Source organism: Hyperolius riggenbachi, chromosome 4 (assembly GCF_040937935.1).
Source record: "Hyperolius riggenbachi isolate aHypRig1 chromosome 4, aHypRig1.pri, whole genome shotgun sequence".
NCBI lineage: Eukaryota > Metazoa > Chordata > Amphibia > Anura > Hyperoliidae > Hyperolius > Hyperolius riggenbachi.
Genome location: NC_090649.1, coordinates 241,164,663 through 241,178,710, shown reverse-complemented (window position 1 = coordinate 241,178,710; position 14,048 = coordinate 241,164,663). Strand labels below are relative to the sequence as shown.

At 41.8% G+C, this 14,048-nt stretch overlaps 1 protein-coding gene across 1 annotated transcript in view; it reads right to left on the bottom strand.

Moving 5' to 3' along the window:
* MYO6 (myosin VI) overlaps positions 1 to 14,048 on the bottom strand; it is a 393,572-nt gene that overhangs the window by 70,567 nt on the left and 308,957 nt on the right. The window contains 2 exon segments of the mRNA XM_068281511.1: positions 583 to 661; positions 1,640 to 1,848. Of these exon segments, the coding sequence (XP_068137612.1) occupies positions 583 to 661; positions 1,640 to 1,848 (288 nt within the window).

The window sequence follows — 14,048 nt, the reverse complement described above, 5'->3', positions numbered from 1 at the left end:
CTGACAATATATCATGTGAGAACTCTGGGGCTTAATACTACAACTAAATCTAAGTTTGCCGACATTTACCTATAAGCACCATGCTTACTTAAATTAAGTAAGCAGGATGAATATCCATACACAATACTTCAAGTGCATTTAAAAAAAGGCTTGAAAGGGCTGTAATGGTACAATGGATTCACCCTTGCCAGGGTTCCCGACATAGATGTGTCGATCCGCTGTCTCCATCCACATCCACTGGTGTCCACTGCAACAGATATGTCATAGACAACATTGCTATCTGTGACATGTCCATGTTAAGCGGTGCACCATTTAGACTTTGCTTTCTGTCACCACAACAGACAGAGTGGACATGTGTAAACAAATTCTTTAGTTAACATAAAACCAGTCAACATTGGTCTGTTGCCAGTTTGGAAGGGAGTGTGAACCTATCTTCATGCGTGCTCCATCATGTTCTACAAACATGGGAAGAGGACAACATCATATATTAATATTGACTGAGCATCCACACAATATGGCAGGAGAGAACCGGAGACACCAACTAATACAATATAAGATGATGAATGACAACTTTTGACGAACCTGAATTCTTCTTTCTTCCTCTTCACGCTTTTTCCGTTCTTCCTCATCTTGTTTTCTTTTTGCCTCAATCTCAGCTTTACTACATTTGAAAAAAACAGATAAGTGTTATTTTATAGTTTAACACTTCAGGAAGCTTAAAGTGAGTGGATTATGGGTCGTGCCTTCTCTGACTTTCTTGCTATTGCTATCATGCTATTTGCCTAGCTGTCTTTTGTGATCTTCAGCCTTCATCGCCTTGTGACCCCATGGTCCAGAACAAGTATGAGATCAGGTGGTCTGACTCATGCAGATGAAAGTTCGTTGCAAGTGTTAAATTCAGAAAAGACAGAACCTATAATATATTGGCACAACAGCCAGGAAAATGTTATTCCAATATGGTAGTCTGGTAGTATACCTTTCTCTTTAGCTTCCATTGCCTAAAAGTCTTAGAATGATGGCTAAGTGGTGGGCACTAGAGTTGCATGTTCTATTCCTGGCCAGATCATTATCTGCATGGGATTTCTACATGCTCCCTGTGCTGTTGCTTTCTTTTGGGCATTCTGGTTTCCTATCACATCCCAATAGAATACTGTAGGCCACTGGGGTAGCTAAGGAGCTCTGGGCCCTAGTGCAAGTTTTAGATTGGCCTCTCCATGCACTCTATACATAACTACTGATATGCATCAAAACCTGCCAAGGACAACTACAGTGCAAGAAGGGGATGGAGAACAGTTTGTTAATGATTAATACTACTATTCAAAGCATCTATAGAAGTGAAAATTACCAGAACAGGACCAATAAACAGCTAAAACTGTGGTTGAGGGAGGGCCCCTCTGGCCCAAGGGCCCCGGTACAGTCGCAAACCTCTGCTGTAAGCTGACTAATTGGTCCTAGATTGTGGTAACTGTGGCAGTGATATTAGACTGGTACTATTAGGGGCATTAGATTGTGATGTCCTTCGAGGGTCAGCTAGTAAATAGTAATTTTTTTTCAGTGTGCTAATGCAGGAAATGTCAGCATTACATACATGAATAATAATAATAATAATAGTAGTAATAATAATAATAATAATACTTACAGCCTCCTATCATTCTCCTCTTTCCTGCGTAGTTCCTCCTCTGCCTCGTGTCTTTTCCTCTCTCTTTCCATCTCCTCCTGAATACGCCGCAAGCGTTCAGCTTCTTCTTCCTCTTTCTTCCTCTTTTGTAGAGCATTAAGGAGTTGACCTGAGCTCTTGACAAGAGTATCGTATTCTTTTTCTATCTGATCTCTGGTCATTATAGTGTTCTGGCAAGAAATACATTTGTTGTAAATAAATAAATGTAAGCTACATTTATAAATATTTAGTACACACATACAAATTGGCATGCAAATTAATAGCAACATATTACTTGCTTCACACTTCAGCTGCCAACTCAATGAAATAAAAACCATCCATTTTTACTTCTCATAAAAATAATACGCAGTATACATAATATATAAATAAATAACCTTAAAATGCCCATGCCTGTCCAGGCTTAGGTTTGTCAAAGTAAACTCTCCCATTGCAGGGTCTGCTTAGGCTGTAAGCTTTCTGAAAAGCTCGAGTTCATGTTGGATTATTTTAAAGCACTTATTAGTACATACACTAAAGATAAACACAATTATTACTTTGCATTTTTTTTGGGGGGGGGGGGAATTTGGGAGGGAGTGGGTGTATGGGGATTATAAACAAAATGAAGGTGGGTTGTTGACGTATGTTGCTATTCCATACTTTTTTAGACAATAATATTCTATTGATTTATGATGTGTTTCTGGTTCTTATTAAGTATTAAGCGATTTCTGCAGTATGTGATAATCTTCAAATGTTTACAATTTGATGCTCTCGTATCTATGTAGCTTGTTAACCACCCTGGCGTTCTATTGAGATCGCCAGGGCGGCTGCGGGAGGGTTTTTTTTTAATTAAAGAAAAACTATTTCATGCAGCCAACTGAAAGTTGGCTGCATGAAAGCCCACTAGAGGGCGCTCCGGGGGCGTTCTTCTGATCGCCTCCGGCAAGCATAAGTAACAAGGAAGGCTGCAATGAGCAGCCTTCCTTGTTTGGCTTTCCTCGTCGCCATGGCGACGAGCGGAGTGACGTCATGGACGTCAGCCGACGTCCTGACGTCAGCCGCCTCCGATCCAGCCCTTAGCGCTGGCCGGAACTATTTGTTCCGGCTGCGCAGGGCTCGGGTCGGCTGGGGGGACCCCCTTTCGCCGCTGCTCGCAGCGGATCGCCGCAGAGCGGTGGCGATCAGGCAGCACACGCGGCTGGCAAAGTGCCGGCTGCGTGTGCTGCTTTTTATTTTATCAAAATCGGCCTAGCTGGGCCTGAGCGGCACCCTCTGGCGGTAATGGACGAGCTGAGCTCGTCCATACCGCTAATGTGGTTTGGCCTACCTACATACTAGTACTTTGAGCTGTATCAGATGTCAGCACACACGCATTGTGGGTGGTCAGCAATAGTCAGAATTTTTTTATTTTTTTTATTAAAGACAGATTGAAATTTCCTCAAAATAAAATAGTATTTCCCCCTCCAAGAATCCGTTTTCGTTCCCCTGGGCTCAGCGGTCCAGAGAAATTGCTACACAGTCGGATCATGCGGAATGGATCCGTTCTAACAGATCAATGTGAACCGATCTTTAGGTTAACTTTGATCCGTTCACATCGATTAGGATCCATTCCGTTCTGATTAGCGAACAGATAATTTTTTTCGTGTGAACCAGACGTTAGACTTGTGATCCGTTCCTGATGGTATGATTGATTTTTATAACGCATAAAGAAATGTGTGCAGCTTTAGGTAACAAGAATCTATTTATAAAATACATTTAAAAAGAAAAACTGAAGAAGAGCTAAAAGCTTTTAAATGCTGTATAATATGGCAGCATTGTATAATAACAAAAAATAAACAATATGCAGAGCAAAAGACTGATGTACTTATGCAAACTTTAAGATATGAAGCGGAGATGCTGTAGCAATTGATTTTGTCATAGATCTGCCTGTTTAGATACTTGCATAATGTTTGAAGCTCACATCAAATAAATGCTGACTGCGTATGTATGGAATAATAGCAATAGAAAATGCTTTATCATTTTAGGCTCGTATGAGCAAAAGAATGATTTAAGTGACTCCTCAATAAGATATTCTGTTATAGTCACAGATAAATCAATGAAGCTTGAAGGAGCGACTATGAAACCATTTCCATTATTTATTTTGTTTAATATTCTGCCGTTGCCACACAAACACACCCACCCACCCACACATATACAAACAAATTAAAAGTACAAATCCTGGCTGTGCAGGCATTTGACAATAAACAGAGATATGCCCAGTTGAGAATTCCTACAGATAATAGCTGGCATGTTATCAAAAGTTATAAAAGAGAAGATGCATGATTACTACAAAAATTATAGAGATCCAACAAAAATGGGCATTTCTGATTAAGGGCCCATTTCCACTAGCTACAGATTCGCAGCATTTCCCTCGCTTGCAAGCTGCAAGATGAAACGCTGCCTGCAAGATGGCTTGTTATCCAGATCACACTTTGGTACAAATCTGGATGGCACGCTGCAGGTTTATGCAGCAATCGGGCTGTGACTACCCAGCAGAATTGGAGCCGCGGCTGAATTGGAAACAGCCCTAAGTGACAGATTTAAAGTACATTCCTTAGAAAACATTTTATTTTAGCGTGTTATAACCTTGGTCCAGTTTTTATGGTCGTCTTTGTCCATGTCTCTGTTGGAAAAAATTACACTTGCTGACCAGCCATCAGGAAAAAAAAGGTTTTTTTTTTCTTTTTTTTTGTATCTTGCTGCTGCACTTGATTTCCATTACCAAACTGCATATATGAGCATAAAAGGTCAGTTTAGACTTGCCTGGTAAAGATGTTTCTAAACATCTCAGTGTACGGCAGGAAAAGGAGAGACTCCAGGCTCCTCCTCCAAGGGAAACACAATTGACAAGAAGTTTAAAAGGCCCCCACCCCCTGCTACCCTCAGTATATAGACAAGAAATCCGGCTAATGAGACACCCAAACGTGACCCAGACTCCTGTCTACAGCTCAATCCAAACCAAAACAGTGCAAAAAAAGTCAGGAAGAAAGGATAGAAGGCAGCATAGAGGGAGGGATGTAGTATGCTGTACACTGAGATGTTTAGAAACATCTTTACCAGGTAAGTCTAAACTGACCTTTCTCTAACCATCTCAGTGTACGGCAGGAAAAGGAGAGATAGGCAAGTAACCCCCTACTCACATGAGGGAGGGACTGCTGCCTGAAGCACCTTTCGACCAAAATGTTGGCCCTGACTGAAGAAGAGTCCCATCTAAAATGCATATCTACACCAATCAGTCTTTGGTTCTCCCAAAAAGCTTATCGCTTCAATTCTCTGTAGATTGAAAATAATGCAAGGCTGACAAGCGCAAGGCTAACAAAGCCTATGCGAATGAGCGCAAGGCTAACAAAGCCTATGCGAATGAGCGCAAGGCTAACAAAGCCTATGCGAATGAGCGCAAGGCTAACAAAGCCTATGCGAATGAGCGCAAGGCTAACAAAGCCTATGCGAATGAGCGCAAGGCTAACAAAGCCTATGCGAATGAGCGCAAGGCTAACAAAGCCTATGCGAATGAGCGCAAGGCTAACAAAGCCTATGCGAATGAGCGCAAGGCTAACAAAGCCTATGCGAATGAGCGCAAGGCTAACAAAGCCTATGCGAATGAGCGCAAGGCTAACAAAGCCTATGCGAATGAGCGCAAGGCTAACAAAGCCTATGCGAATGAGCGCAAGGCTAACAAAGCCTATGCAAATGAGCGCAAGGCTAACAAAGCCTATGCGAATGAGCGCAAGGCTAACAAAGCCTATGCGAATGAGCGCAAGGCCAACAAAGCCTATGCGAATGAACGCAAGGCTAACAAAGCCTATGCGAATAAACGCAAGGCTAACAAAGCCTATGCGAATGAGCGCAAGGCTAACAAAGCCTATGCGAATAAACGCAAGGCTAACAAAGCCTATGCGAATGAGCGCAAGGCCAACAAAGCCTATGCGAATGAGCGCAAGGCCAACAAAGCCTATGCGAATGAGCGCAAGGCCAACAAAGCCTATGCGAATGAGCGCAAGGCCAACAAAGCCTATGCGAATGAGCGCAAGGCCAACAAAGCCTATGCGAATGAGCGCAAGGCCAACAAAGCCTATGCGAATGAGCGCAAGGCCAACAAAGCCTATGCGAATGAACGCAAGGCCAACAAAGCCTATGCGAATGAACGCAAGGCCAACAAAGCCTATGCGAATGAACGCAAGGCCAACAAAGCCTATGCGAATGAACGCAAGGCCAACAAGCCTATGCGAATGAACGCAAGGCCAACAAGCCTATGCGAATGAACGCAAGGCCAACAATCAAGCGTCTGCAAAATGAAAGCAAAGCTATCAAGCGTCTGCAAAATGAAAGCAAAGCTATCAAGCGTCTGCAAAATGAAAGCAAAGCTATCAAGCGTCTGCAAAATGAAAGCAAAGCTATCAAGCGTCTGCAAAATGAAAGCAAAGCTATCAAGCGTCTGCAAAATGAAAGCAAAGCTATCAAGCGTCTGCAAAATGAAAGCAAAGCTATCAAGCGTCTGCAAAATGAAAGCAAAGCTATCAAGCGTCTGCAAAATGAAAGCAAAGCTATCAAGCGTCTGCAAAATAAAAGCAAAGCTATCAAGCGTCTGCAAAATGAAAGCAAAGCTATCAAGCGTCTGCAAAATGAAAGCAAAGCTATCAAGCGTCTGCAAAATGAAAGCAAAGCTATCAAGCGTCTGCAAAATGAAAGCAAAGCTATCAAGCGTCTGCAAAATGAAAGCAAAGCTATCAAGCGTCTGCAAAATGAAAGCAAAGCTATCAAGCGTCTGCAAAATGAAAGCAAAGCTATCAAGCGTCTGCAAATAAAAGGAAAGCTATCAAGCGTCTGCAAATGAAAGCAAAGCTATCAAGCGTCTGCAAATGAAAGCAAAGCTATCAAGCGTCTGCAAATGAAAGCAAAGCTATCAAGCGTCTGCAAATGAAAGCAAAGCTATCAAGCGTCTGCAAATGAAAGCAAAGCTATCAAGCGTCTGCAAATGAAAGCAAAGCTATCAAGCGTCTGCAAATGAAAGCAAAGCTATCAAGCGTCTGCAAATGAAAGCAAAGCTATCAAGCGTCTGCAAATGAAAGCAAAGCTATCAAGCGTCTGCAAATGAAAGCAAAGCTATCAAGCGTCTGCAAATGAAAGCAAAGCTATTAAGCGTCTGCAAATGAAAGCAAGTCTTGCGAGCCTATGCACATGAAAGCAAGGTTAACAAGCATATGCAAATAAATGCTAATGAATGCAAATGAATGCAAGGCTGACAATCTTCTGTAAATTGAAGCAAAGCTATCATGCATATGTAAATAAAAGCAAAGCTGACAAGTATATGCAAATAAATGCAAAGCTTAACAAGCCTCTGCAAAAGAAATCAAGTCTTGCAAGCCTATGCAAAATGAAAGCAAGGCTAACAAGCATATGCAAATAAAATCTAGGTTAACAAGTCTCAGCAAATTATAATCTACACACAAATGCAAATCAGGGGACCACCTGAAATTATTCAGAGATTTGTTGGGTGAAAGTTTCTCTACCCCTAATTCTGCCAATCAACTTTATTCCTGTGCAGGCTTGACCAGCTAATTTGTTATAATCCCGGGGAAGCCTATTGTTGCAATGGCAACATTCCACCTTCATCCAGTCCTGCATCTATTGCTTGCTTGTTTGGACACAGGAGAAGAAATAGCACAAAACATACAAGGGAAACCACTCTAATCTCAGCCATGTGAATGCATTTCCCCAGCAAATTATTGTCAGTCCCCACAGCTAGCATGTAACAATCCTATGCAAATGCTAGACCTGAAAATTACTTCTGGAAACTCGCAGGAATAGGATCAGGGGTAAGGGCTTTTAGCAATCGCTGAGCCCCATCTGGAGAAAAGAGAAACTTAGGGATTCTAATCTTTGTACTGTCCCCTCAGATTCTCCCCCCAAGCAAATACATGGTAAACGCTACATCACCGTGTTGTCTGCCAACAGAGGATCCGCCTTGACTTGCAACAGCAACCGCTCAGCCGGCGTCTCTGTCTCCTCCATTATACTGGAGTGATCCGGAAGTACCACATCCTTAAGCTTCTGCTGTGATCACTTCCTACGGCTGCTGGAGGATGGCGTTGTCCATATACAAAAATCTTGGCGCCTTCTCATCCTAGCCGTCTCCCCCTTGTCAGATGCCACTGTGCACCCGCGTGCACTCACCGCTCAAACTGCCCACCTGGCCGAGCTAAGTGAGATCATCTGCGACCCTTCAGGCTACCGAAGGGGGGAGATTCCCAGCGTCATAACACACACAGACATGATGACCACCTGGGAACAGAAGCACTATGTCTAACTATTGCAGGCAGGATAAACTTCCCAACGCCTGATCACAGGCCAGGATGGGATCTTATCCCAAACAAACTGCTCTGCATAGCTACACAAAGTCGCCAAATAGATAAATAAACTACAGCTGTCAACTGTGTCCTCGGCAGGCCGGAAACACAAGATACTGAGGGTAGCAGGGGGTGGGGGCCTTTTAAACTTCTTGTCAATTGTGTTTCCCTTGGAGGAGGAGCCTGGAGTCTCTCCTTTTCCTGCCGTACACTGAGATGGTTAGAGAAATATGTATTGACTCAAAACCGCCATCCACTATGGAGGCTTTGGAAAGCTTGGCACAATCTAGGTGGCACTGAAATGCAAAAGGCACACTGCAGTAGGCCATATATAAATTTAGCATAAAAGCAGCATTAACTCAAAATGATTAGCATCTTATTGACCAATGCCTGCTAACAGTTTAGAGATGAAAAGCAGTCCCTATGTTTGCTCTACAGCTTTACCTGTACTTACAAAACATAGTTACACACGGTTATTGAGCGAGCAGTGTTTGTTTTATTGATATTGTAAAATGCAATATACATACACACACACACACACGTTTTTTCCCATGTCACACAATGAAAGAGATTTATATGTAAATATTTATTTTTTTCACATTGCAGAGTATGCACTTGTAATTAAGTAGATGAGGCAGTTGTACTAGCAGAGGAATGCAGTAAATAGATGCCAAAACACTCTAGCTGACCCAATACTTCTGATAACCGAACAGTGCTGAAAAATTAAAAGGTCATAATCTATTTGTGGAAGCTGAATGAACCAGATTTTCCATCACACTGACATGGCTGCGGTTTCACACATTCATAGCAACACTTAACCATTGTCTGACCACTAATAGGTGTCGGAAAGTGTGTGTGTGTGTGTGTGTGTGTATGTGTGTGTGTGTGTGTGTGTGTGTGTGTGTGTGTGTGTGTGTGTGTGTGTGTGTGTGTGTGTGTGTGTGTACCCTGACTTATTGGGGGACATTTATCAAGAGTGTCTGAGACATAGGTTTTTAGAAATATGTGCAGAATTGTCTCAGACATCCTAAGACATCACTAGATAGTGCAGATTCCTTCTTAAACTGTTAGAAATAGGGAAGTTAGGAGGGTCTCTCAGCCAGTGCAGTGTGTGAGAGAAATAACCAATACATCTGCTGTATTGCATTAATGCCGAGGGTTAAGCACAGAACAGCTTCACAGAACACTTGACAGCAGGGGGAGGAGCCCTTTACAAATCATGCCTAGCCTGCACTGCTGCAATACCTGTAGAACTGCTATTAAGCACTTCTTAATCTGCAGCAGTTTAAGGATGGATTTGCACTTTTCTTAAATGTAGTGCAGCTCTAGAAATCCATGCTAAACTGCTGCTGTTATGTAGGTTTTGAGAAGTTTCTTATTATCATGCAGAACAGTCCCTCTGCTGGTTAGAACAGTTTAAGAAGACAAAACTGTCGGTAATGCTTTGATAAATCTGGCCCACTGTCTGAAAAATTGCTCCTTTCACCCTGCACGCTGATAAATATAATTTTGCAATAGACATTTAACATTAAAAAACAATTACTTTTTCATAGGTTATATGGGTATTGGTGACATTTTTTAGTTCGGTAAGTCTAACGAGTGTTCAAACCTGAGTACTGTGTTTACTCAGGTTGTCTTTTGCATTGCAATAAGTCATAAATAAGCAAAAATAGAGGAAATGGGGTAGGACACAACTTTTCACACCTCCGCATATTTAGTTCGGCAGCTGAAGGAATCAACTACAATAGTCTTGTTTCTCTTCTAGGGCCTGTTTCACTAACATGCAGTATGCTCTAACACCACATGTAAGGGTTAACAATGTTAAATCATTTTGCAACGTTGTAATACACAAAACACGTGCACTACCGTTATTATGTGCGTTATTGGCTGACTGCTCCTAGTATATAAGGCACCACATACTACTCCTGGTATGAATAAGGAATAAACGAAAATGTAGGTGGCCAGAAAATTAGGAAAAACCTTGGTTAATATGTAAGTTTGAGCAGGAGGATTTAGTGTAGTGTGATTGGGTGTTTTTGGCTACACAGCCCTAGTTTGGGTGACCAAGATGAGGCATGTTCAAAATTCCTGGGGGCCAAAAGTGGCCCATCGAGTCATTTCTGGTGGCCCCCAAAGGTCTCTTCAGTTGTTAATTCCATGTGGCCCACAAGCCGTGGCTGCAGTGAAGCATGCAGGGGGCAGCAGCAATAACTGACACTGATTAGCAGCTACCACTGTGCTAACTGCACACAGTATATGGGCTATTTTTTCTATGGAAATATTTGACAAAGTGTCACAGCCATAGTGTACCTAACTGCAATCAGCAAAAAGAAATGGAAAGGGCAGAGTTAGCTATATAGGTTAAGGTAAAAAGTTTAAGGTTGGGCACCAGAAAAGGTATTTCCTGTAACAGCTGACACAGAAAAGAAAACCGCTAGGCTAAACCCTCCTAGATCACATTACATGTACACAAAGAATATACTGTATTACAACAAAACAGAAGTTCCTTCATACAAATTAATGTTACCGCAACGAGCGGAATAAAAAGCCTTTTCTTCACAAGTGCTGAAAAAAAAAATTATACAATGCAGGTGGGAAATGAAGCCGGAATGGATCAATTCCTTTTACGCTGATGATGGTTTACAAATGGGATTAGGCTGATTAGCAATTACAATCCTGCATTATAACAAATTGCATGTATGCAGTCAGTACTGATGTTAATGTTGCTTCATTGAAATGTAGAAAACAAGCACAGCTGTTAATGTGATCTGCCAGCAACTCCTCTTGCAGCTGCATAAGGGAGGAATGTGCTTTACTTCCATAAATCCTCATCTGGCAAGCTGTATGTCTATCACCAATGCATTACCAGAATCTACAACTACTGCAGTGAAACACTGTCCAGACATCTATCTAGTGGGATAACATCCCAGACAAATTGCTGATTAGTAACCTGTGTCTCATTATCGGTGATCATAGAGCTGACACAGTCTAATGATGATCTATGCCCGCTTTCTAACAAAGAGACTCTCTCAGGGTAAGGCACACAAATTGTTACTGGCCACAGCAGAGCAGTTGCATCTGCTTTATAAATGTACAATGTTCACAAAGACACTGCTAAACTGTAGCTAGTCCAGGAGGTTTTCTGAATCACAGACTGTCCATTGGAAATATTCAGCCTTACCTAAATATCACACATACTAAGGCAGGCTCACATCTTCAGATCATCATGTAATGTGAGAGTGTCTACCACAACTCCCCAGTTATCCCCCTGCGCCTGTTGCAGCCATTTCAAAAAGTTGTTTTACTTTCTTTAAAAGGATACCCAAGGTGACATGTGACATGATGAGACAGACATGGGTATGTACAGTGCCTAGCACACAAATAACTATGCTGTGTTCCTTTTTTTTTATATCTGTCTGAAAGAGTTAAATATCAAGTATGTAAGTGGCTGACTCAGTCCTGACTCAGACAGGAAGTGACGACAGTGTGACCCTCACTGATAAAAAAATGTCAACTATAAAACACTTTCCTAGTAGAAAATGGCTTCGGAGAGCAGGAAAGAGATAAAAAGGGTCAATAGTTCATATATTTTAGCTCTGGCCTACTTCAATGAATGTGTCATTGAGCAAAAACAATAAAACAGTTAAAATTTCAAAAGTAGATTTAAACATAAAATAAAACTGTGGAATATCTTAAAAAGTCATTTTTAGGAGAAGGAAGATGGATACAATCGTTAGTTTACTTTCGCCACGGGTGTCCTTTAACACGAATATACTGTACCTTTTTGTTGATAAAAACATTTTCAGCTCTACATGTTGGATTAACAACCAATATTTAAGCCTGCTTACCATATTAACACAGAAACACAGCTATTTATTGTCTTTTCTGACAGAAGTCATACTTTGCTACTAGTCTATGAATTAGGGGAGGGCAGATGTTAAAACTGAGTTACTATGGTTCTTGTCCTATGCAGATAATTACCAGAAATAATGCAGCACGGTGGCATAGTGGTTAGCGCACTTGCCTTGCAACACTGGGTTCCCGGTTCGAATCCCAGCAAGGTCAACATCTGCAAGGAGTTTGTATGTTCTCCCCGTGTCTGCATGGGTTTCCTCCCACATTCCAAAAACATACAGATACGTTCATTGGCTTCCCTCTAAATTGGCCCCAGACTATGATACATGCATAGACATATGACTATGATAGGAACTAGATTGTGAGCCCCTCTGAGGGACAATTAGTGAAGAGAAAATATATACTCTGTACAGCGCTGCGTAATATGTTGGCGCTATATAAATACTTAAATCAAATTTATTTTGAACAATGTAACACTACCATGATTACCAAAATTGCAACCTGAGCTTACTTTCAGTTTTGGAGCTGGCTTTAACTTGAAAAAGGGAAATAATTATAATAATATTAAGTAATATAAAACTACAAATAGACTTGTGCAGCATCAACTTGTGTTTAAGACAATTTTGTAAGAAAAGTTGAATTTCTCCTTAAAGTACAACTGTAACGAGAGGGATCTGGAGGCTGCCATATTTGTTTCCTTTTAAACAATACCAGTTACAATCTATTAAAAACCTATAGGATCACTGCTTCCAGTACCACCACAAAGGTCGGTGACAGCCGCCCAACTCTAACTCCTGCCACCCAGTGCCCCTGTAGAGCATTAGCGACAGCTGAGTACACACACATTGCTTACCAGTACCACCCAGCAAGCTCTCGCCTGTGTCCTTCCATGATCTCCTGATGCCCTTACCATGTAACCCGGCAGCATTCACATACATTGCTGGGTCACTGAGTACAGGCATCAGGAGATTACAGTCGGACACAGGAGGGAGCACACCAGCCAGATGAGATGAGCAACGAGTGCACTCTGCTGTGCTAGTACTCTGCAAGGGCCATGGGTAGCTGAGGGACACTTGGGAGGGGGGGGGGGGGGGAGAGCACATACTTGCCACCATCATACAACGCCAAAGGACCCCTGCCCCTCTTTCAACAGCAAAGAAAAAAACAACAACAACAACAACCTGTCTTATCTATAATTTCTGTTGATTTCGGACACAAATTGATCAAAATTATGATCAGGCGGCAATGTTGGGGCTCTGATCCTCAGCAGATTTGATCAAAATGATGAAATCTGCAACAGTAAATTGTACAGCGTATGGGCACCTTTACACAGATTCCTTAAAGGAAGACTTAGCTCAAAGCCAACTTTGTGTGTTACTACTCCTAACTGACCAATTAGACTGACCTGACTCTTCTCAGTGCAAAGGAGAAAACTTACTCCTTGGATGGACTAGAGCCATGTGAACCACATCTCCCTTTACAAAATTAAACGTGTCAAGAGGGCTTACAGATTTCAGAGATACTGTAATTTAAAGGCCTATATAGAAGTCTAAAATTAATTCTGAACATGACTATAACCTGCACATGACTGTAACCTGGCATCTGCCCCCAATGCAAAGTTGCCTTATGGTCGTGTATGGGTTGTAGGGGCAGGACATGGCTACAATTGTGTCTATGCAAGTCCTGACTACAGAGTGACTTGAGCTTCCTTATCCAAACATTTAATACATGGAACATGGTGAGGCTGTATGCGGCAAAGTAGTGACCACTGTATAAGTCACAAAGTTGAAAGAAAAAGAAATCGAGAGCCCTGATAGTTCAGTATGTCAATTCAATCAATTTAAATGATGTCTATATAAGATTATACTCACAAAGCTGGGAGATTAGACCTGATCCCACTCGGGTTAAGAATGTTGCTCACTGCAGAAGTAGAAAAAAGGGAGTAACAGCCCTCCACCAAGGGTGGACTAATGAAATGCCCAATTTTGAAACCAAGATGCCAGTTTAGGGTGAAACCATTAAAAAAACCGTTTAAAATAGTGAGGTAGTAGACTCAATAGTCAATGCTCACTGAAAAATGTCTTTATTCAGTGGTACTCCATATAAAGATAACCTTTAACTGTGCACCAGCTATTGTCAGTCACCTTGCTTCC